Source organism: Mollisia scopiformis, assembly GCF_001500285.1.
Source record: "Mollisia scopiformis unplaced genomic scaffold LY89scaffold_11, whole genome shotgun sequence".
NCBI lineage: Eukaryota > Fungi > Ascomycota > Leotiomycetes > Helotiales > Mollisiaceae > Mollisia > Mollisia scopiformis.
In genome coordinates this window covers 1364931-1387059 of record NW_017263591.1, presented here as the reverse complement: position 1 = coordinate 1387059, position 22129 = coordinate 1364931, and the positions used below count along the sequence as shown (strand labels likewise).

Sequence of the window (22129 nt, the reverse complement as noted above, 5' to 3'; positions counted from 1 at the left end):
CACCGTTCACTCACCCGCGAAACTTTTCGTCATACTTTGAAGAAGAACGGCGACCTCCCGAGGTCTGGTGGCCTTCAACGTCTCGTTTTGCAATGATCATCCCCTTAAGTAAAGATTGAGAGGGCACCGGAGATACATACCGCCGAGATATGTACACAAGTGTATTACCACGCAGGTCTCCGGGGACAGGCTGGACTGTAGACATGATATAGTACTGCGGCTTGCTCCGCTGCAATATTCATCAATGTAACGCGAGAATGGTTACCGAAACATCAAAGTATATTCACAACGGAGCGAATTGACAGCTCACAATCCTCAATATCAAGAACGCCGTGTTCTGCAATCTACCCTGTGCTCTCGTCCACGAAGGCCTAACTTACACTAACTGATTGTACAGGAACTCGATCAATCTAGCCTTCCTTTCCGACGTACCACAACTCCCGACGATCATGCAACCACCTGTCTCTCCCGAAATTGGACGTACGGCCCATCCTTGAAGCTCGTGAACGCGTCCTTCAATTGATACACCTCCCTATCTTGTCTCCCCCAACCCAGCTCCGGACTTCCTTCTCCCGCCGTTGTACCGGGAGCAAGTCTGAACTCGTACCTATACACAACGCGAGCCAACGCCATCATCACCTCGGCGTATGCCAATGGCTTGCCGATACATGCCCTGCTCCCGATACTGAAGGGAGAGAATGCTGAGTTAGTGACAGACACACTATCTTGTGTGATGCCAGGTCCGGAATCAGGGATCCAGCGTTCGGGAATGAATCTTGATGGCTCAGGGTGGTACGCCGCGTTGTGTTGTAGGGCGTATGCGGCGACTCCCACATCGGTACCTTCTGGAATATGGTGGCCGTCGATGTCGATTCCTCCTGGGAGGACGCGTCGAGGCACCATGCCACCCACGGGAGGAGAAAGTCGCATTGCTTCATCCACCACTGCTCGTAGGTAATGGCACGAATTCAGAGTTGGCCCGTGGCAGATCTCTTCGACGTCCGAGAACGTAGACAGAATCTCTTCGCTCAGTTTCTTCATCGTCTCTGGGTTGTGAGTCAAGTAGAAGAATGACGATGCAAGTGCCGTGGAAGTCGTGTCTGATCCAGCGATGATGATGAGGTTGCTTTCTCCCAAGAGTTCGGGCGATGTGAATCCTCGGCCAGTTTCTGAGTCTTTGGCGTTCAGCAAGTAGTAGAAGAAGTCCTTGCGATCAGTTTCGTATCCGATCTTCATCCTCTCTCCGAATTGTTTTTTGCTGTATGCCATGTATTGCATTCTCGTGTTATTGATCTCCCGGAACAGAACTTTGTTCAACCCAAGTGTTTTCATCATGGGATAACAACCGAGCTATGCAGTCAGTATTTACTCTTCATGTAGAGCAAGCAGAACTTACAATCAAGTGCATCCAGGAAGCATTTGCGACCAGCTTAATGACGTGTCTCTCTTCCTCATGCTCCAGCATGTCAAATGCTTTTCCAAAAGCCAATTCGCCCATGACGTCAAAAGTCAGGTAGTTGCACCAGTCAGCCATATTGAGAGGATTTCCCCATCCTCCTTTTGCTCCAGATGAGTTGGCCAAGCCAGATTGAGTCCCGATCTTGGAGCAGAAACTTCGGATGTTGGTCAAGATATACTTTTCCATGCTCTTCATGGCGGTTTCTGAGAAGGCATGGGAGAGAACACGACGTTTTCGTGCATGGGCACCCTTGTCGATACTGCTGTGGATGCTTTCGAGTCCTTTCTTAGGTGGGAAGACAGAGTAGAATTGAGATTTCTCGACATTCGGCTTGCCTCCATAAATGGACTTCAGTGCTGTGTTTGTGTTGAAGGATAGACTGTTTGGTCCATAACGGAAAACGGGTCCTGGATCCAGTGTTAGCACCAGTCAAAAAAAAAATTTTTTGAGGCTTCGAGCTTAACAAACCATATTTCGCATGATTGTGAAAGAAATCGATTTGTCGGTCACCGCTGTATGCCTGATATACAGAATACCAATCTGTGATTTTTGCGAAGAATGGTCCTGGATACTTTGCCAAAGGATGCAGTGTGAGGCGGTATATGGCAAGAGATGTGAGCTATACTTTGTCAACTCATGCTCAATTCAACTTCATACAGAACTTACATATACGAAACAACTTATTACACTCCAGAGTACTAACGTTGAAGCCACTCCAATGACCCCGCCGTTCATAATCAAAGGGATCATGATGTTCTTGATAACTCGGCTCCGTCGAAGTCCAAAATTCGAAGTTGATACTCAAAGGCTTCCAAAACTTTCTTTGTCCCACAAACAGCCCTCTTCCCCTTTCAGAGCGCAATAAGAAATGGATACCCCGAAAGGTCCGGGAGACGAATCTCTAATATGGGGAAGACACTAGCCCCTCAATACGGGAACTAATGAATGCCGACGGAAAGCGCGTCTTACTTTCAACCCCACAATTGAAGATTGGCAACGACTCAGAAGCATCGAAATTGTTAAGTAGTCTTTATGGGATATCGATGATCGTGTCGGACTGGACGAGATTGCTGTGTGACCTGGATCTCGGGTATCGACGGTTGCACTGCGTTACTCATCATGCGAGATTTCATGTACGTCGGTGGTCGGTGTTGCTGCTGTGAGATGAGCACTTGGGAGCACTGGTTGGCTGGGATGGTTGAGATGAAACATGATAGATGGTGATCGGGTTGATCTGATATGATGTTGGATATTCAACTTGGATGATTTCTTGATGTTCCCTCCGACAATTGTTCCACGGCTCCAACATATCTACTCAAGCACAGCATACGAAGCTGAGAAGAGTCCGAAAATCATGCTTAATACTCCCAAGGTCATATCATGGCATAGCTGAGATATGCAAAGCTCGAAACCGATCAGTTCTTTGTTTCTTGTGTTCGATCAATAGATTACTACTCTTTGTGATACAGCTTTGTCCAACACAGAAGTTTGTGTTGTACGCAAGATATTGTTTTAAGCACAGGTCTGCTCTAGATTTACTTTCTTTAGTCGAGACATCCAGCATACAGAAGTCCAAGAGCCTTCGAATTTGCATTCATTAAGATCACATGATGCGAACTATCACGTGCTCAGTTTCTTGTCCTTCTTTTCATGAACTCCTCGGCCGTGTTCTCGAACCAGGTCCAACGAAAGAGAAAGGAGAGTGGTCTATGGCATGTAGTGGGCAAGAATGTACTGATATATCGAGGATGAGATCTTATCTATCAGCTGACAGCCTATGTCGCGTTCGGATCAACCTCCACCCGTCGTCATCTCCGTTCGCCAACGTCAACTCATAACTATATCAATCGGGCTTCATGCAGCAAGCCTCGCGTGCCGAGGAGACCAATACCAGATGCCCTCTCAAAGATTCGAGTGGCGAATACGAGGCCGAAAGAGGAAAGAGGGGCAATTTCCGATACGTTGCCAACCCCACGCAAACGACATCAAGCACCGTTGTGCAGATCTCACAAAGTGTAAAAATGGCGTTTCTAGACCAAGTTTTCAAAGCGTTGAACCAACCTCGAGCATCGAGGCCCCCTTATCTATGATTTGCAGGCTAAAATGGATTTCCGCGGGATCAAGAGCAGCGCTTGATATATCAAGTGTCAAGACATCAACAGGGATTTGTAAAACATCAAGAGATATTTTAGATACATATCTGACAAGCTAGAGCCACTCAAGATGCTCACCCTCATAAGCGCCACCCCCTCGCCTTACGCGCGCAAAAACCGCATCTTGATGCTAGAAAAGGGCATCCCCTTCCAGCTCCAAACCGAAATTCCCTGGCACTCCACAACCGAAACGCCAAAATACAATCCACTGGAAAAACTCCCCATTCTGATCTTCGACGACGGAAGACCGCCCATTTACGAATCATGGTACATCCAAGAATATATCGTTCAGAAGTACCGTGGTACAGGGCCAGATCTCATGCCGTCGTCTATCGATGACCAACTTCTCGTTCGACAGATCCAAGTCTTAGCTGATGGGGCTTGTGATGCTATGGGTCTCGTATTCTTCGAGAATGGACGAGGGGAGATGAAGAGCCATGAGTGGCATGATAGGCAAATGCGAAAGGTCACGGGGGTGTTGAAAGCTTCGGATGAGTTGGTGAAGAAGAGTGACGGAAAGTTCCTTGTTGGTGGCGAATATTCTGTTGCGGATATTGCTCTTGGTGCGATGTTGGGCTTCATGAATATGGTGGAGACGAACTTTGGGATAATCCATTGGTTGGAGGAATATCCGGAGTTGAGGAAGTATTGGGAGATGTTGGAAGCCAAGGAGAGTTTCAAAGCGACGCAACCGGTTATGTTTGAGCTGACTGAGAAGGTTGCGTGAGTTGATTAATGTTGTTGTATTTACTGCTTGAGAGAGATTGTGTATTGTCGGTGAGGATGTTTGTTCTTTTACTTTTTGATCTTGCTCTCTGTTATTTGTTGCTACCAAGACTCGATACACTCATATTTCAGTTCAAATATGTTAAGATAAGCCCGTAAGTCATTTGTATTCCTCAATGTTCTCAAGCAATCAGTTCTCCTGCTTGCAAAAATCTGATCACATGATCAGGCTAGTCCTGCAAGTAGTTCAGCCGAAACCTTGTACAGCCAATGCTGCGGACTTTGTTCGTTTATATGGATGACTTTAGCTGGACTGGACCCACTGAATCAGATGCGGAAAACTATGCTGCTATTATGATTTAGGTTGTTATGAGAAACTTTTGGGTTTTGGAGTCTATTCTTAAGAAGCTGTACTGAAATTCATCTACCATGCGTTCAAGAACCAATCAACTCGTGTATAACTTGCCAAACCACTTGTTAATTACACAATCAAAAAATACTTTCAAAGACAAATGAAGCAATTTTCAAACTTTGCTCGCTTTCTCGAATGCGAGTTGTTGATCCAAAACACTGCCAATCATCTCCTCCATTGGCTTCCATTTTGCTCCTAGAAGTTTCTCCGCTTTCTCCGCATTTGCTTTGAAAGCTCGTTCGAACGGAGGCTCAAGACTGTTGGAGGCTTTGGGATACTTTCTTCCCATGAAAGCCACGATGTCATCCCAGCTAGTTTCCTTCCCTGATATGATGCATTCTTCTCCGTTTCTCTCGAGTTTTGCGTCGATTGTGGCGAACATTACATCAGCAACATCACGAACATCGACGATCGCGACAGGGAATAGGGGCTTCTTGAACATAAGGCTGCGCATGAACATCATGTTCACACCACTCAATTCTTCAGCCGACTTTTGAACGAGACTGGGGCCGAGAACGAAGGTAGGATGAAGTGTGGTCAGCGTGAAATGTGGCTTCTGTTGCTGAATGAATTGCAGCGTGGCTTGGTGGGCGAGAATCTTGGATGCTTGATACTTCAATCCATGGCCATCCAGTCCACTGGGGAACTCCATGTTGAGATCGACAGGGTTTGGCTCGTTGGAGTTCTCTGTAGGTACATTTAGTCTCTCCGATGTCCTGAGAGCGTGAGCTATTTACCTTTGATGACAAGATCCTGCATCGCCATGCCACCCATTGGCATTATCGAAAGGATCGATGCCATTATCGTGACTCTCTTGACACTGGGAGTTTCGAGGGCCGCTTTTAGTATGGCGTCCGTTCCTTTGACAGCAGGATCGACATAGTCTCGCTGAAGGTCTTCGCCTTTCATTGGCATCGGTGAGGCAAGGTGAAAGATGTAATCAACTCCATCCATTGCCTTGCCGAATGCGTCTAAGGCCGTGATATCTGGAACCACTGCGAAGTCCATTTGTTGGGTGTGAGCAGGAAAGAGCTGCTTCAGCTCATGGATTTGCGCCTCCTTACGAATAGTAAGTCGGACATTGTATCCGGCTTTCAGAACGCGGTCGAGGACGTGGGAGCCGATGAATCCAGAGGCACCAGTTATCAGAATGAGGCCTTTGGACATTGCGAGAAGTTTAGTTGATAATTGGAAATTCGTGTTATGAAAATGTGAAGTGAAGATGGAAAGCACTTCGAAATTGATTTTGAAGGAAAGCAGATACATCACCGTTGTGTCTTTATACCACCATGATTGAGCATAACTGAACATCATAGCCATTCGTAAAGTATAGTTACTGAGGATTCCGATCGGGTGCCTCACTAAACTGCGTGACTGCATGTTACGGCTTGTCGCGATAGTCGCGTTGAAGAAGGCTATCCAAGGAAGTACAGCTCAACAGGCGCTTTGTTTTCCAATTCGGGCATCACAGAAATGACCTCGGAGTTTACTCCCTTAGTAATCGTTAATTGACAATGCATGCTTTTGGGTGTTGAGGTAGGTGGCTGTTGGCGGAACGATCAGTAATCGACGACCTGAAAATTACTATTGGCTAAATTGTATGCATTACTCAGCTCTGGGCATTTGCCATGTTCCCCAACCATCAAGTACAGCTAACAAGTGTTGGAAATATTCATCTTGCAACATGTTGTCAGAAAAGCGAAATAGCTACAGCAAGATGGTAGCTAAGGCTGAGCCGGAAGTCAAGGAGCGAAAGCCGAAACGAAGGGTGAAGCGCAAGGTGTCGGAACTCGATCCCATTGCCGCGAAGGTAAGATTTCTAATGAATCTCATAATCCAATCTGTCCCTTACTGATGCCACGATATAGAAGAGACGAGAACAGACACGTGTTGCTCAGAGGGCGTTCAGGAGGCGTCAAGAAGAGGCTATCGAAACTCTCGGCAAAGAAGTGGATCACCTAAACGGTATCATCGAGGGGTTGAATAACACCTTTGTATCTTTTACTGATGTATTGGCCAAATCGAAGTGGCTTGAAATGGACGCCTGCATGGCCAGCGAGCTGAAAAGTACGATCCAGACCTTTCTTGAGCTCACCCAGTCGTCTCCGGAACCGATTTCTAGAGGGGAAGCTGCAGCACCCCTACACAGTGCGAGCAAGCATGCTGCACCAAACATAGTTCCGGAGAATCTGACTTCTCCTTCCTCGTCCAGTAGTCCGCGCCCCACAAATCATGAGAAGATTCGAGGTTATTCTGGCTCGGCGATTGGCAGCGCTACCTCTTCATCACCGCAGGGAAGATCAACCGAAAGCACCTCAGCTTTCGGACCCACCAATACTTCATCCAACTTCTCCAGCATCCTGTCACCTTCCTTCAGCATTCCTTCTCCATATCTTAGTCTCTCTGCCATCCAATCCATGTCTTGGCAAACACTTCCTACCAATGAGGTCAGTTTTGCTGGGAGACTGCACCGGGCTGCATACGAAGAAGGCCATCGTATCTTGTGCAATTGGGATCGAGAACTTTACAGCTATCAGCAAGTTTTCAGTTACATGCTTGGAGCACACACTCGGGATAGTCTGTTCTGGTATCTCTCAAAGGCATTAAACGAGAACTTGCATGGAGTGCTTGATCCACCTGAGCAATTATTTCCACTCGCCGATGTCACGTTTCAAACAAACAGCTGGTTGAATGCAACTGAAGTTTATCAATACTTTCGAATGAATGGCATTGACTTTGATGACTATCCCGTTCTGGCGAAAGTTGAGATTGCGGTAGACAATGCCTATGACGACGTCGCAAACAATGAAAATACCCTCGACTTCTCATTGACTGGACCGACTGTCAATTTGAAAACACAAACATCAAACTATTCAGAATCTTTCGACTTCTCCACGTTAATATCTTCTCATAATCGGTATCAATTTGGAAGTGATCCCAAAATTGTTTCCAGACCAGCTGCTGTTCCTTTGACTCGGAGGGTCTCTGTTGATGTGGCAAAGCTGATTAGCGGTAAGTTTATACTTGTCCAACTTGTGAATGAGGTACTGAAACTTCCACAGAAATTGTTCTTCCCAGCCAGACACAATGTCGTGGACGGAACCCAGTTTTCAGAAAGCAAGATCTTCACAGAGCTATGAAGAGATCAGTCGTTCAGGAACTGTAGACGAGATAAAATGTGCCTCGGGGAGCACCTTCATGAAAACACCCAAAATACAAGTAGCTATTGATGTTCAATTTCTCGGAACGTAAAAATAAAACAATCTCCTCACAGCTGATCCATGACTGCTCAAAGGACTGCAACATTCTTCCTTCCTTCATGCCCGTCTCTCTGTGGAGCTATCAATTGGCAAAACTCAATGGTCGCCACTCCATGGAAGGGCTTTGTTGGCCTTGACCCACTGCTTCTCCTCTTCGCTCTTCCATGGTAGTGGAATCAACCCATTGATCTTCCACAGCCTCCGATCATTCTCACTGATGTGGTACTCTGAATCATATCCTTTATCCGTGACATGCGGCTTTATCGCATTGTCCACCCACTGGCAAGTTGTTCTATATGCCTCTTCCTCCGCTTCGGCTGGGACATTCACCGCTGTATGCTCAATGACTAGTCGAATGAACGGTTTGTCGCCTTCGTTGACTTTACCGCCCACCCATACGTCCCCTTTCTCCATTTTGATGAATTGCACAACGACGAAAAATGCAGGCAGGCCGAGTTTGTCGGTGTAGATCTTTGTAATGTCCTTGCTAAAGGCAGACTTGGATTGGCTGTCGGTGAAGGTCCCCTCTGGGTGGAAGATGTTCCAAAGTGGCATTACGATTGATGTAAGAGTCCGGATCTTCTGAAAGCAAGAATTTGGCTCAATTGAGGAAGGATACGAGAAGTATGCACCGAGTAGAATTGAATTGGCAAGCGATGCACTACGGGTATAGTCTTATGACTTTATATGTACTTCCATCAAACCTTGTTTTCAGTAGAATAGCTTCCGCTCTCTTTCCCGTCCCGTTGCAATGAGGAACCATCACTCAACATGATTAAAGATTCCAAGTTTAGCCTTCGTCATGCCTTCCGGGACTGCTCTCTAAGTCGATAGCGTTAGTTCTTTCAAATTATGCGTAATCATAATCCGAAGCTCGATTAAGGTACTTACTGAGGCCTCCATGAATGTTTCATCGACGTTTGTGTGTTGAGTAATCGACCATTGCCAAACAGAATTGTGGGAATTACTAAGGCCAAGAGCATAAAAAAGCCCTGTTGGTAAGTGAACAATTTCAAAATGGAATTGCTCGGTTTAAATCTTACAGAATATGTATCATATAGGTTATTCGAGTTTGTTGCATGCAGGTCGAAGAGTTGAGTGATACAAAAGCGGGGTAATTAATTACCCCGCCAAAATCAATGTAACTGATTGGAAATATCGACATCTTGTTAACAATACCGTTGAAGATATAGGATTCATGTCCGAAGTCGTGCTCCATACTCACGACTAATATTACTCATTCAATTACTGGGAGACTTACAATCAATTCTCTAGTTACCGGCTCGCCAGCCTTTGTCGAGTCGGTCGCTTATCCTGCCCCTGCCCCTTTTCAGGAGCGACCGAGCCCGCTAAACTTTTAGGGGCTTTAATCGAGATAAACAAACGACGCGTCCAACTCCCGAATTATTAGGCTTTATTAACAACCTCACGTCGAGCACCCGAGTGTTACATGCATCCTACCTTATCAGCATCAAATCCCTGAGAATGACGAAGCACGACATCGGTCAGCCGTCTTCCGTTGAGAGTGCTGTATAAAGGCAAGTCGAAGAACCCTCCGTCAGCCTGGCAATGAGACAGCGAGCAATTGCCATCATGGAGGTCTCGTTCGTGATGGCGAACAGTAAACACATAATAGAATGAGCAGACCACCGCGTCCGAGCAAATCCTAAATGGCATGCCTTCTCGCCGCGTCTAACCTAGAAGACCTAGACGCCTCAATCTCTCCATACCTCGAATCCAAAACCAATTGGACTTATCGAAAGTTTGCCATATCATACGCCAGTCCCCAGCCTCGAGCGAGACGCCCATCTCCAATAGTCGACAAAACAGTCTGCGAGACGCCTTCCTTCACGCGCCATCGTTTCTGTGTGACAGACGCTGTCGAGAACCCACATTGAATTAGATGGATACTTGGAGAATCATCAAATGGTTGCGGGCACTCGGCTGAAGCTGGGAGGTGGGACTGGTAACAATCAACGCACCTTTATCAGCTCACAAGTTAGTGGAAGAGGTGATCATATATCTCGTATGTGTTGCGTGAGATACTTAGTGAGAGAACTGCTGTCGGAGAAAGTGGTAGAAGATCCATGAAGATCAACACGCCCCTACAGCCATGGGAACTGTGAACGAATTTGGACAAGTGTCACTGGTATAGAAGCAGTGGATGATATCCCCCAGATTTGACTTCATTCTTCTACTTGCTTTATAGCTGCGCTTGTATCTGCACTTCTCCGTTCCCACTATCTTCAAAGTACGGCGCTCCTTGCTCGTAAACATCCTTCAAAACGTCATAGTTCATAATCCATTTCATCCTCTCCCTCAACGCATCAGGATTGAACACTTGGGATGTTCCCTCTGGTACATCTGCACTTGCCAATTTTCCAGCCTCGTAACTCGTTTTTGTCACTTTATCTGTCCTTGGCTTTCGCAGACCTTGGTAGAAGGCAAATGCGCTTTCGAGGTCTTCTCCTTTCCAGTTCTTCAGAACGGTGGCTAGCGCTACGCCTGACTCGATAGCCATGCATGTTCCTTGTCCTGAAAATCATCGATCAGTATTCATCATTCGAGCAGCTGGAAGTTTGTGTACCTTGATGCGGCAAAGTCGAATGCGCCGAGTCGCCCAGAAGTATGATTCCTGATCCAGTCTCTCCCTCTTCAATCTGATACCACTTCGGAATTGGATCTCTAACATAGAGAGCCTGCTTCAAAATCAATCCTTTGTCAGGGCCTCGCTCGGCGTTCTTCCTCAAACCCTCGATGATCTCCTGGCAGGTCGGTGCCCATCCCTCGACATGCTCTGCCAGTTTGTCAACCGGCGCTTTTGCCATCCAGCTTTCAGACACCCACTCCTCCAGTGGCTCAGTCATGAATCCGATAACTCCAACTCGAGCAGTCTTCGACTCCCCGTTTCCAATCGGCAGTGTGAGAATGTGTCTCTGCTTCCCTCTATAAACGACCGTCTTTCGAAGCTCTTGTGCTGCTGTGGGAGAAAGATCCGAGTATTCAACATACCCACGGTAGACCATCTGACCAGAATAATTTGGATGATCTGCGAAGCCCAGATGAGCGCGAACAGCAGACTTGATGCCATCACATCCAATTATGATATCCGCGGTCGCTGCCGTCGCATCTTGGAAAGAAATGGCATACTCTTTGTTCGTCTTGTCCCACTCAATTGAGGTCAATCGCTTCCCCGTGTTCAAAATTGATTCAGGAACTCGTTCTTTCATAACTTCCAAGAGATGTGCGCGGTGGATCTGCCGACTCGAGGGCTGACCGAATTCGTCAATTTGTCCAAACACCTCGCCGGTCTTGAAGTTACGGTACTCCATGTAGCACGGAGGGTCGTGGGAAGATTTCCATCGCATGGCATCCTTGAGCCCATATGCGTCAAGGATGATATTTGCATTTTTGGTTATGTTGACACCTGCTCCCACTTCTGTAAACTCGGGAGCTTGTTCGTAGAGTTGAATGTTTTCCAGTCCAGCATAGAGCGCGGCATTCACAAATGCCATGCCACCTAGGCCGCCACCAATCACAGCAATTCTCTTATTTCCGAAATCCATCTTGTCGAATATGCTGCAGTATGTGCAATCGCTTCAACATATTCCCATCTTTTTTATTGATTCAGCGCTGGATTGAATCAGGCCATCCATATCAGCAATACACGACGAGGCTGTTCGAGGGACGCATTTGGCGAGGTTGTCCCTGCTTGCCAAGCCAGCGCTCATATCCGCAACCCACTTCTGCTCAAGATAACACAGCCAAGGCAAAATTGAATTCGCACCGGGAAAGCAGCCGCTCGACGATAAACTTGTCCGCGATGATACGTCCGCTTTATGCCAACCCTTTCCTGGCGAGCTCTGGAAGAAAAATTTCCGACATCCTGCGAAACATGTCTGCCATCCCACTCATGCCTGTCCAGGTCTGGGCACACCATGTTAAGAGGACGAGGCAAGAATTAGATATCTGAAAGATGTCCGAATAATCCATAGGCTGAAGGATGCGTTGTGGATTGCCTTGTTCGAGTGGACTTAGAATCTGGACTCGTGCTTCGATCGAGAGCTGAACGTAGGCCATGATGGTGAGGCCCGCAAGGTAGATGTAGTGAGCGCTCATGATTGTCATGGGATAGATACCAAGTGCTGTGTCGTCCGGTGCTCTCATGATGTTTTCATAGGTTCGTATCAGACCACAGGCGCATCGATAGCTTTCTGAGGCGATGATTTGTACTGGTGTTTCTGAGGAGGATGCAGTAGTTTGAGATAGAGCTCGCAAAAGTAAAGGTTGAAACAGAAACACGATTGTTGAATTGAAAGCCACATTGCAGGTTGAAGTTCCAACTCCTGCAAGGATTTCGTTCATTTGGACGTCTTCATACCATGACAAGAGACTGAAATATCGTTCGATGAACCATTCTAGATCGTGATCAGGAGGCTTTGTTGGTAGATAGATATCTCTGTATATCTCTGAACGCAGATACACGAGTCGATAATGGTGAGCTGCTGAAAAAACTTGGACGGAAGCTTGATCTGTAGGTGATCCTGTCACGAGTATTCCCGGATACTCTGTCGTTATGATCTGTTCGGGCAGATCTGATGGCCTTCCGAATATTTGACCCACGATACGCTCAATGGTATATAAGCTCCAAAATGTGCTTCTGCGCAGTGCCATGTCTCGACTCGATTCTTGGTCAAGAGGAAGTTCGGTATGATATCCCAACTCGACGCTCAAGCGGCAGGCGTAATCTAGTAATTTCCAGATATCTCCTTTGCGAGGATGGAAGAGACAGTATAGAATCAGTAGTAACAGAGCCTGTAGTGATTCCCCTGATACCTCTGATGTGACAGCTTCAACATACTTCAGTCCCTTCGCGTAGAAATCATCATCAGTGGCTGACAAGTGAGGTTTGTGTCGCGACTTGTTAGCACAAGCGACTGCACACATCATCGAAATCCGGAAGAACTGATAAGCAGCTTTGCCAGAAAGTCTCCCTTTCGTCTTTGAGTCATTGTTTTGATCGCATATATACGTTTGCAGGTCGGCTTCAATCATCGATTCGTCGATGAACGGATACAGGGTGTTCATGGTTGAGATGTAATATCCGATTAGAGTTGAGAGCATTTCCTTGGAAGGAACACTATGACGTGTCGCAACCATGGCACCAGAGTCGATGATCCCTTCTTCATTACGGTTAAGCGATGACAGGAAGTCTGGAGCTTTGAATTGACTTGGGTCGTCGAAAATTTGAGATGCGAGCTGGACAGTGAGGACGAAGACTGAACTTGAACCAAAGAAACGGAACGTTCGATCCGAGGCTGTAGAGAGCATGAAATGATCATCGTAGTTCATTGATTTTAAATCTGGCTCATCGGATCTGACTGGCAGAAGCTCCCGAGTTGGTTGTCTTTGTCTCATGTCTACACTGATCGTCGTAGTCATCTTGGGGCTCTTACGAGACTTGAGCTCCTGAGCTCTTTTCAAAAGGGAGAGCACATAACTGGCGCCATATTAGTGTGAGTATCAATGTTGTCCTTTTTAAAAATACCTTCGAGGCAGAACTTGTTGCAATGAATGGTCATAGAATGAACATTCGACACTGGCTTTGAGGCAAAGCCTACAAGATGGCAAATTGGTGTCACACTTTCTCCTCAGACGCTTGCATCTTTGACAACTAGGGAGAAGCTGAATGGCAGCTTCCAGTTTTTCATCTAGGTTGAGAGTCGCTGCTACATCCGACGGTGAGCTAGCTGTTATCGGTTGAGTTGTCTGTTCTCTATACAATATAAGAGCGAGATTGTCTGACGGGCGGGCAGCTTACCCCGCAGGTCGAATGTCCATTTCGTGCAGTACGAAAAGGAGATGTTCAGAAACCTGCTACGATGTGGATACGAAGGTCAAAAGGTTAATAGTCACTTGGAGTGAATGCGGAGTTGGGGCAACGTAGTGTCTCAAACAGAAGTGGTCGGTGGGCGGAATGAGATTCTTGGAGAGAAAGTGGGTTCACTAGGCTGCGCTGAGTGCGCTGCTGGCGCTGTTGGGGCTATCAGCCCTGCCGGAAACACGGGCTCGAGGAAGCTGTAATTTACAGGGCACACCCACCAAAAGCGAAGCACATCGAATTTTGAAACTGCATAACAAAAAGTCCGTGCTGCATTCTATTTACACACTCTCCGTAGAGGATTCAAACTACGGCCCATGATCCATCACATAATCATACCGAATATCACTGTCCCACCCAAGTAGAGTATTCGGAAGATCCTCCCAATTGAACATAGCAGCATCAAAACCCTGAAAGTCGTCCTCTAAAGCCAGGCGAGCATTACCAAATCGCAATTTCTCAAGATGTGCAGGACCTGGATATATCAATCTCGCCAACTCAGCATCTTGTGCAGGACCAAAGGACTTTGAAGGCGAGGAATTCTTCGTGAAGACAGAGTCTAGCAACGGACCAAGCAGTCGCTCGTATGTTCCAGCATATTTAGAGATCTCTCCCCAACCTTGAGAAGACAAAGTCAAAAGATTCGAGGTGAACAGTTTTGTCATCTGAAATATCTCTCCTGCATTCCATCGCTCACATATTGGTTCATACCCGTATCGCAGACAGAACAATGTTACCATAGCGGATGAGAAAGTATTGTGTGCTGCCAGCCAAGGTCGTCGGAAGAAGCCTGAAGTGATGTGCTGTTGATAAATATGAGCCGAGCCACAAGCTGCCTCGAATGCAACCATCAAGCTTTTTCGTGATGGGAAAGGCATCCGAGGAGAAGGACGGTAAAGATTCGTAAGGCCCTGCGAGAAAGCAAGTTCGGACCATACTGGATCTTCATCTGGAGGAAGAACCTCGTACCAATCCCGAAGGCTCTGGTCAGTTGTAGCCAACCAGTCGTCCCATGTCTGACCTTGATCCAATTGCTTTCCTTGAAAGTGGACCTCGATGATGGTGGATTGCAATTTGGAAAATTGAATCTGTCTGAGTGCTAATGCTTTGCCTGGATCGGGTCGATGTTCGCCGTTCTGGCTGAGAGGTAGTGCGGGGAACAAAGTGTTGATTGTTGGATCTGGAATTGACAGTGGTCGTTGCAAGGCTGAGCAAATGGACCTATCCATGCAATAAGCTACCCAGAAAACCTGTCTCCTTATATCGATAGTCAAGGAATCGAGTCCAACTTCTCTCAAGACTTCACGGTGAAGACCAAGATCGAGACAAGATCTCATCACCACCCCGCTGAGGACCCAGACGTTTGCATACTTGGGATTGATGAGTGCATACTGAAGGATCAGTAAGGTAGACTGGATCTCTGCAAGATCATTTGGGAATGGTGCTTTGCTTGAGAGATGACTGATGCCTTCGGTAAACAATGATCCAGAGAACGCCATACATCGAGCTTCATGGCCACTGTTTGCACTGCCCAGAGTCGCAGAGATAGCAAGTATCAAGTAGGTTATCAAAAAGTCATAGTCAGGCCTAACCGAAAGGGTTGATTGTCCTACTTCTTGAACAGGAAGTTTATTGATTGCTCGTTGAACATGGCCCCAGACGGTAGGCTCGTGCAAGAAAGGGTACATGGGAAGGACACGTTGAATGTACTTCTTAACGAGGCTGTTGACGACGTGACCTGGAAGTTGGACAAGTATTGACGCATCAACAGAATACTCATCGTCTTGTTTGGCGGTGACAGAACACTGAATCGGTGTTGCTGTTGGTGAAGATGGCGTGTATGACGGCGTCAACCCCATCCTCACATTGGAGATCATGTCCGTGAGACATGTCCCGGCTGGCATCGTGGCTCCAATCATGCTCTGAAGCTCAACACTGCCCACAATGGCTCTCCTCATAGGATCTTTGATGACTCCAGCAAGAGGAGCAACGTCTACTTCCGCCGCATCCTGTAACGCTGGACTCCGCCCAATGTCAAAGTTCTGTTGCGTCTGGGATAATTGTCCTGGTTCACGAGGAGACTCGAATTCTCCTACCAAGTCCCCTCCATTGAATTCCTTCTCTAGAGTCGCGATCTCATGCTCGAGGAAGTGGACGATGCTTCTTGGAATCTCTGTGTCGCCTCGTGGATTGAACGCCGTACAAGCTGATCTAGCAGTCTTGCATCGGGAGCAAACAGGCACCAAACGATCACACTACGCATGTCAGAATGGAATGTCTTGAACCTTGCTTAAATTGAGACTCACCTTGATCTTCCTTCTGCGGCATCGTGCGCAGGAAAGTACAGTTCTTAGACACTCCGCCTCGTTAGCGGACATCTCCAGTCATTGAAACTTCCGGCTATTGAGAACTTCAGCGGCCGGAGTGCAGGATAGTAATTGGGAAACAGCGCCGTCATAACCGTTGACACATAGCTTGCAATGATTTGGAATTAATTGGTATCATTGGTGGGGATGGGATCCAGCAAAGGTGGGATGGTCGTGTCGCTAATGTCCGTCCTCGATAAGAATCCTGGCCGCGGCTCATATCACATGCGGAGAGCCTCTCGACAGGTTACGGGTTTCAATAGCAAGCCACACTGGAGAGATTGCATCGTACACCATCGATTTTGGTTTGAAAACTCGCAACAATGGTCGTCCCAAGTCTGAGCTCAGAGTACTTAACTCTGAAGATCAATGAATCCAGAATAAATGCAACCATTCACGAGTCTTGCGAATGGGGGAAGTAAGTCAAGCGAACAAACGACTCAAATACCAGCTAACATACGAAGTACACCAGATGGAGGTATGAATCGTCTGACAGCGAATGATGATGACAAAAGAGTTCGAGACTGGTTCATTGCGAAAACAAAGGAATATGGATGCTCCCACAAAATTGATGCTATCGGAAACATCTTTGCGATTCGACCTGGACAAAATAACTCGTTGCCTCCCATAGCTATTGGCTCACATCTCGACACTCAGCCCACTGGAGGAAGATACGATGGCATCTTGGGGGTTGTGTGTGGAGTGGAGGTACTGAAGGTCTTACATGAAAACAATATTACATCTTATGCTCCAGTTGCAGTAGTAAACTGGACAAACGAAGAGGGAGCTCGATTCCCACCATGTATGCTGGGATCCGGTGTCTGGGCAGAGCAATTCACAACAGAATACGGCCACACCCGCGTTGATCTCGCTGGCATAAGTCTTGGAGACGAGCTCAAGAGAATCGGCTATGTTGGCTCAGAAGCCGCAAGCTTCAGGACAAACCCCATTCTCGCACATTTCGAAGTCCACATCGAGCAAGGCCCGATCCTCGACAAGGAGGAGAAGCCAGCAGGAGTTGTTCGAGGTGTCCAATCGATGAAGTGGTACAATCTGAAGATCACTGGAAGAGAAGCTCATACTGGATCCACGCCAATGGATAGGAGAAGCGACGCGCTTCTGGGAGCCGCCAAGATGATTGTTGAAGCAAATCGCATTGCCACAACCAGAGATCTGGCTGACCGCGGTGCTCGTGCTACCATTGCTGTTATCAATTCCAGCCCTCAGAGTATCAACACAATTGCAGGAGAAGTTCAGATAAATCTTGATATGCGGTCGCCATTTGATGAAGACGTTGCGGAAATGGAAAGACAATGTAGAGAAAACTTTGAGAAGGTATGCGAAGAACATGGTCTAAAGTTGACTTTCGAAACAATCTGGACGTCACCTGCGGTCAATTTCAACGAAGTTATGAAGCAATGTGTACGATCGTCTGCACTGGAGCTTGGATGCAATATGGAACTAACCAGCGGAGCCGGACATGATTCGTAAGTGCTCGCCTCCAACCTTCCAGAGAAAGACTGACTTGGCCATACTAGAGTCTATACATCAAAGCATGTACCCACAGCCATGATCTTTGTTCGATGCAGAGATGGTGTTAGTCACAATCCTGCTGAATACACCAGACCTGAGGACTGTGCTGCGGGCGCTCAAGTGCTGCTAGGAGCCTACCTCCGCTATGACAACTATGTCCGACAGGAGTACACAGCTAAAGTGGCTGATGTTGCCGCAGAAAAAACGGCCGTCGTAAGCCAAGTAGAGGTGCAAGCTTGAATCTGTCTTCAAGGTGGTATAAAGCGGAGCTTGGGATATTCTGAGAATGGTGTAGATAGCTTGATTTGAATGCCAGAATGTCCATAGAAACTTGTTCCATTAGACCAAATTGACTGGCGAGCCTGCGACAAAAGCTTCGAGGTTGCTTTTGATAGTGGTCTTCAGGTTCTCGATGCTTGTATCAGCATACCAGGCAACATGGGGTGAAAGTGTCAAGTTAGGAACATCGCGCGCCAACAAGGGGCTTGTCGAGACACTTGCAGGCTCAGTCGCAAAGACATCTGTGGCTGCACCAGCAATCCATGCTCCTTGTAAAGCCTCGACTAAAGCCTTCTCGTCAACAACGCCGCCACGCGATACATTTATAAGAATGGCTTCGTTGTCCATGTTGCGCAACTCTCGCTCTCCTATCATACCCTGCGTTGACGCATCGAGAGGACAACAGAGAACAATGGCAGTGCATTCTTTCAACGTTTTGGAGAACTGCACTCGTCCAGGGCGCACAGATGATATAGGGACACCTTTTCGATCTGCTATAAGTGTTGACATACCGAGAGCCTTCGCAATGACTTCAATTCGTTTGCCTAGAAGAGTCAACATCCATATTGATCACACACAAGAGCCTCACCTAATGTCCCATAGCCAACAATGCCCAGCGTTTCCGATCGCCATGTTTTTGGCAGACCCCCATATCGATGTATTGCAGTCTTCTTCGCAGGCCACTCCTCTCCTGCCCTAGTTAGGGCGTCCAGCTCGACGATTCTTCGTTTCACTGCCAGGTACAGCGAGAAGGCATGCTCAGCCACCGACTCTGCAGACGCGGAAGGTATGTTGCAGACTTTTATTCCTCGCTCTCTGCAGGTATCCAAATCGATTATATCATATCCGGCGGCCATTACGGCAACAAGGCGGAGATCTGGTGTGCATTGTTCTAAGGCCGCTCGAGAAAGAGGTACTCGTGTGGTAATAATGATGGTTGCATCTTGAATTCTCTCTGCGATAAGCTCGGGAGCTGTATTGTTATAGCCTTTATACGTATGCGGGACATCGAAGGAAGGGATTTCGCAGTGGCATTCGTCGAGGCAGACAATGCGATCTGGAGTTGGGATAGTTGATGCCATTTCAAGCGCGTCTTGGAAATTTACGCGACTGACAGCAAAGTTTGTCACTCAGCACAAGACAACAACTACAACAGATCTCAAGGACAATGATGTATTCACCTACAACTATCTCATACATCTCGAAACGCACCTCCCTACAGCTACGGGATTGAGTATGCCCTGCATGCAGGGTCTCGGCCTCGACGACGATTCTGTCGGCTTGCAGAATGGGCTGAACGAATCGAAGCAGTCTTCCGATGGAGTCGTGGAAGTCCGCTCGTACAAATCGACGAGAATTAATTGGGCACACGCCTTATCTTGACCCTCTCTCTGTTTCTGGCTTGTCCATGATCGGGTCACAACAAGAGTGGGATACAGCAGAGGGCGGGAACGTGGTGGCCAAGTGGTGTCATGCGTTGAGAAAGTAGGAGAGAGTCTTCGTTGGAGCACTCGAATCTGCGTGCAAGTCAGTGTGTTTACTATTGAATTCTTATTTACAAAATTCCTTGTCGTTCCACCGTCCGTAATGGCTCCTTCAGCGACCGAAACAATCCCAGTGGTATCCAAAAAGGAAGAAGAATATGCTTCTGGCGCTCCGGACCTAGCCTTTCCTACAGATGTCCCAAAGGGTCCTCCTTCGTTCGATGACAAGTACGAGGAGCGAAAGTACTTAAAGCATCGCCTTGCGCTAGCATTCCGAGTATTCGCAAAGTTTGGCTTTGCAGAGGGAGTTGCTGGACACATTACTTTGAGAGATTCAGTGGATCCGAATTGCTTCTGGGTCAATCCATTCGGTAAGAGATAAAGCTGAGAAGGATTCCAACATGATATTAACAGTCAGCAGGACTACACTTCTCACTTGTTACAGCCGATGATTTGATCCTCGTTAATCATGCTGGCAAAGTAATCGACGGTGGCAAGAATCGCATGCTCAATTATGGTACAGGCCATTTCCCCCTGAAATTGATTAGAACTGAGCCGTTTTTAAGCTGCATTTGCAATACATTCAGAGATTCATTCCGCAAGACCAGATGTAGCATGTGCAGCTCACTCACATAGTGTTTATGGGCGAGCTTTTTGTGCTACTGGCCGTGAGCTTCAAATGCTCACCCAAGATGCGTGTGTGTTCTATAAAGACCACGCGCTATATGGGTAAGCCTTCTCAAGTTTGAAGTGACTCTGCCGCTGATATCTATTAGCACATTTGCGGGAGTAGTCCTCGCATCGGAAGAAGGGAAGCATATCGCAAAAGCTCTTGGTCATCGTAAAGCTGTTCTGCTCGGAAACCACGGTCTTCTAACAGCTGGTAAAACCATCGAGGAAGTCGTGGCGCATTTCGTGCTGCTTGAAAAGTGTTGCGAGGTGCAACTTGCAGCTGATGCTTCGGCTGCAGGAAGTGGCAAGCCCCTCGTAGAGATTGGCGAGAAGGAGGCACAGAATACCTGGGAGGCTCTAGGACATTCTGCAAGTGGATACTTCATGGGCTTGCCATTGTTTCAGACAGTAGAGGGCGAATTTGGCGAAAGAACGTTTCTCGGACGAGGTATCGAGCCTATCTGATCGCCAAGACTCGGAATAAGATGAGTATTTGGACGTTCAAATTACATGAATTTTCTATCCTTTTGTGAATCTATATCTCCTGATAGCTGAGTAGCTATGGCAGCTGACACAGCTTCGGACAATGTCTGCATGTCTTCAGCATCAATTAGCCCATTGTCTCGCTTTTCATACAAGGTTCCTCCCTCGCCCCATACCCTTCGAAGGGTGAAAATTGGTGCCATTGGGTGCTTGTTTGACCATGCATCCTTCTCCAACTTTCGTAACTCGTCGTTGCTAGTATACTTCACAGCCCATTTGCCTTCTCCGCACTGCTTCTCGAATTCGGCTAAAATCTCGTTGGGCGTTGTCCTGAATGAATTGACTTTCAAGGCTTTATTTTTCGCTTCAAGAGGATGAAATAATGCTTTGACAACAAGTTTTCCGACACTGGCACATATCAGCTGAGGAACTGATATGTAGATCCATAGGCATACTCTTGAGGTGATGTGAAGCTGATCTTCCCCGTTCCGTCCCTGACCAAGACGGCACTTTTATTCTTGACATTGAATGAACCGAGTTCTGGGAAGGCAGCACAAGGGCCGAAGAATGCAGGCTCAACGGCATCTGCGTATGGTCCAGTAACAATGTACGTGAACTCAAGTCTGGAAGTCTCCTTCAAAGCCCCCCTGACTTTCAATTTCAATTGGTGCGGAATCTCTTGTGCCGATGATGGTCCGTATTCAATGTCGGTGCCGAACTCAGATGGGAAGAATCTTTTGACTGAAGATGACTTCTCAGCAATCTCTATCCACTTTATTTGCTGCTCGATGACATTTCGCCCTACAGCGCTAGTCACTATGTCGATGCCTAAGCTTGGGTCAGTCTCGAGCCACGGCAAATACAGAATATCAGAATTAACCTTCGAATGCACTAACAATATCCTCTGCATTTCTTACATCCCCTATAATCACCTCGACTGCTTTAGCTTTGCAACAAGTCAGACTTCCTCGAAGCTGTGTTTGCAGATGTAAAGATAGCAATGCGGCCAAACTTTGCTTTTTCTTGGAGCAATCGCTTGAGTATATACTCTCCAATATACCCAGTAGCACCAAACAACAAAATATTGTCTTTTGAGTTGCCTGACATGCTGTGTTCTGATTACCCAAATGTGACTCCAACAACGAAGAAGATTTAGTAGACCTCACATGGTACTTAATGTTCTCGTGCTGAACAGTTGATGCTGTTCTCGATTGCGCCTAATTCGCATACCGTTTTTCGTATCTGCATGCGACTCTCCGCTTCGCAGAACCCCTACTTGCAAAATCCCAGCCCAATTCTGAGTTTGAACACGCGGCGAAGTTGCACTAGTTCAAGCATCGTTTCTCATAGCGGGAGCTGTGATAAAGGCAGCGAAGGTGGGGTGAGCCGCCCCGTCGCTCTTCTCCGCTGAGAGAAATATT

At 47.2% G+C, this 22129-nt stretch overlaps 12 protein-coding genes across 12 annotated transcripts; 4 read left to right on the top strand and 8 right to left on the bottom strand.

The window, feature by feature from the left end:
- Positions 1 to 141: 141 nt before the first annotated feature.
- LY89DRAFT_718413 (cytochrome P450) lies at positions 142 to 2502 on the bottom strand. The gene is made up of 4 exons (XM_018218413.1): positions 2126 to 2502; positions 1928 to 2078; positions 1397 to 1866; positions 142 to 1350 (listed from the first exon to the last, which is right to left on the bottom strand). The coding sequence occupies exons 1-4, from the start codon at positions 2207 to 2209 to the stop codon at positions 448 to 450; spliced, it is 1608 nt and encodes a 535-aa protein (XP_018072151.1). The 5' UTR covers positions 2210 to 2502; the 3' UTR covers positions 142 to 447.
- Positions 2503 to 3468: 966 nt separating this feature from the next.
- LY89DRAFT_61598 (glutathione S-transferase) lies at positions 3469 to 4427 on the top strand. The gene is made up of 2 exons (XM_018210747.1): positions 3469 to 3627; positions 3672 to 4427. Exon 2 carries the CDS (start codon positions 3683 to 3685, stop codon positions 4337 to 4339), a length of 657 nt encoding a protein of 218 aa, XP_018072150.1. The 5' UTR covers positions 3469 to 3627; positions 3672 to 3682; the 3' UTR covers positions 4340 to 4427.
- Positions 4428 to 4862: 435 nt separating this feature from the next.
- Positions 4863 to 5917, bottom strand: LY89DRAFT_781921 (NAD(P)-binding protein; the record flags this gene model as incomplete). Its single annotated transcript, XM_018222529.1, has 2 exons — positions 4863 to 5437; positions 5488 to 5917. The coding sequence occupies 2 exons, from the start codon at positions 5915 to 5917 to the stop codon at positions 4863 to 4865; spliced, it is 1005 nt and encodes a 334-aa protein (XP_018072149.1).
- A 503-nt stretch (positions 5918 to 6420) lies between these two features.
- LY89DRAFT_781920 (uncharacterized protein) lies at positions 6421 to 7998 on the top strand. The gene is made up of 3 exons (XM_018222528.1): positions 6421 to 6560; positions 6619 to 7762; positions 7813 to 7998. Exons 1-3 carry the CDS (start codon positions 6435 to 6437, stop codon positions 7914 to 7916), a joined length of 1374 nt encoding a protein of 457 aa, XP_018072148.1. The 5' UTR covers positions 6421 to 6434; the 3' UTR covers positions 7917 to 7998.
- A 108-nt stretch (positions 7999 to 8106) lies between these two features.
- LY89DRAFT_733614 (uncharacterized protein) lies at positions 8107 to 8565 on the bottom strand (the record flags this gene model as incomplete). Its single annotated transcript, XM_018219824.1, has 1 exon — positions 8107 to 8565. One exon carries the CDS (start codon positions 8563 to 8565, stop codon positions 8107 to 8109), a length of 459 nt encoding a protein of 152 aa, XP_018072147.1.
- Positions 8566 to 10213: 1648 nt separating this feature from the next.
- On the bottom strand, positions 10214 to 11576 carry LY89DRAFT_583894 (FAD/NAD(P)-binding domain-containing protein; the record flags this gene model as incomplete). Its single annotated transcript, XM_018209237.1, has 2 exons — positions 10214 to 10545; positions 10598 to 11576. The coding sequence occupies 2 exons, from the start codon at positions 11574 to 11576 to the stop codon at positions 10214 to 10216; spliced, it is 1311 nt and encodes a 436-aa protein (XP_018072146.1).
- A 135-nt stretch (positions 11577 to 11711) lies between these two features.
- Positions 11712 to 13947, bottom strand: LY89DRAFT_747674 (uncharacterized protein). Its single transcript, XM_018221130.1, has 3 exons — positions 13832 to 13947; positions 13559 to 13786; positions 11712 to 13510 (listed from the first exon to the last, which is right to left on the bottom strand). The coding sequence occupies exons 1-3, from the start codon at positions 13849 to 13851 to the stop codon at positions 11848 to 11850; spliced, it is 1911 nt and encodes a 636-aa protein (XP_018072145.1). The 5' UTR covers positions 13852 to 13947; the 3' UTR covers positions 11712 to 11847.
- A 207-nt stretch (positions 13948 to 14154) lies between these two features.
- Positions 14155 to 16483, bottom strand: LY89DRAFT_616056 (uncharacterized protein). Its single transcript, XM_018210750.1, has 2 exons — positions 16198 to 16483; positions 14155 to 16146 (listed from the first exon to the last, which is right to left on the bottom strand). The coding sequence occupies exons 1-2, from the start codon at positions 16267 to 16269 to the stop codon at positions 14200 to 14202; spliced, it is 2019 nt and encodes a 672-aa protein (XP_018072144.1). The 5' UTR covers positions 16270 to 16483; the 3' UTR covers positions 14155 to 14199.
- LY89DRAFT_645439 (putative N-carbamoyl-L-amino acid hydrolase) lies at positions 16484 to 18149 on the top strand. The gene is made up of 3 exons (XM_018211878.1): positions 16484 to 16675; positions 16722 to 17744; positions 17796 to 18149. The coding sequence occupies exons 1-3, from the start codon at positions 16581 to 16583 to the stop codon at positions 18028 to 18030; spliced, it is 1353 nt and encodes a 450-aa protein (XP_018072143.1). The 5' UTR covers positions 16484 to 16580; the 3' UTR covers positions 18031 to 18149.
- Positions 17939 to 19441, bottom strand: LY89DRAFT_61504 (uncharacterized protein). Its single transcript, XM_018210711.1, has 3 exons — positions 19255 to 19441; positions 18659 to 19179; positions 17939 to 18614 (listed from the first exon to the last, which is right to left on the bottom strand). Exons 2-3 carry the CDS (start codon positions 19149 to 19151, stop codon positions 18130 to 18132), a joined length of 978 nt encoding a protein of 325 aa, XP_018072142.1. The 5' UTR covers positions 19152 to 19179; positions 19255 to 19441; the 3' UTR covers positions 17939 to 18129.
- Positions 19215 to 20749, top strand: LY89DRAFT_645433 (class 2 aldolase adducin domain-containing protein). Its single transcript, XM_018211877.1, has 4 exons — positions 19215 to 19924; positions 19975 to 20070; positions 20120 to 20282; positions 20330 to 20749. The coding sequence occupies exons 1-4, from the start codon at positions 19657 to 19659 to the stop codon at positions 20688 to 20690; spliced, it is 888 nt and encodes a 295-aa protein (XP_018072141.1). The 5' UTR covers positions 19215 to 19656; the 3' UTR covers positions 20691 to 20749.
- LY89DRAFT_747658 (putative isoflavone reductase like protein) lies at positions 20320 to 22054 on the bottom strand. The gene is made up of 4 exons (XM_018221129.1): positions 21673 to 22054; positions 21626 to 21630; positions 21164 to 21509; positions 20320 to 21116 (listed from the first exon to the last, which is right to left on the bottom strand). Exons 1-4 carry the CDS (start codon positions 21813 to 21815, stop codon positions 20732 to 20734), a joined length of 879 nt encoding a protein of 292 aa, XP_018072140.1. The 5' UTR covers positions 21816 to 22054; the 3' UTR covers positions 20320 to 20731.
- Positions 22055 to 22129: the final 75 nt, after the last annotated feature.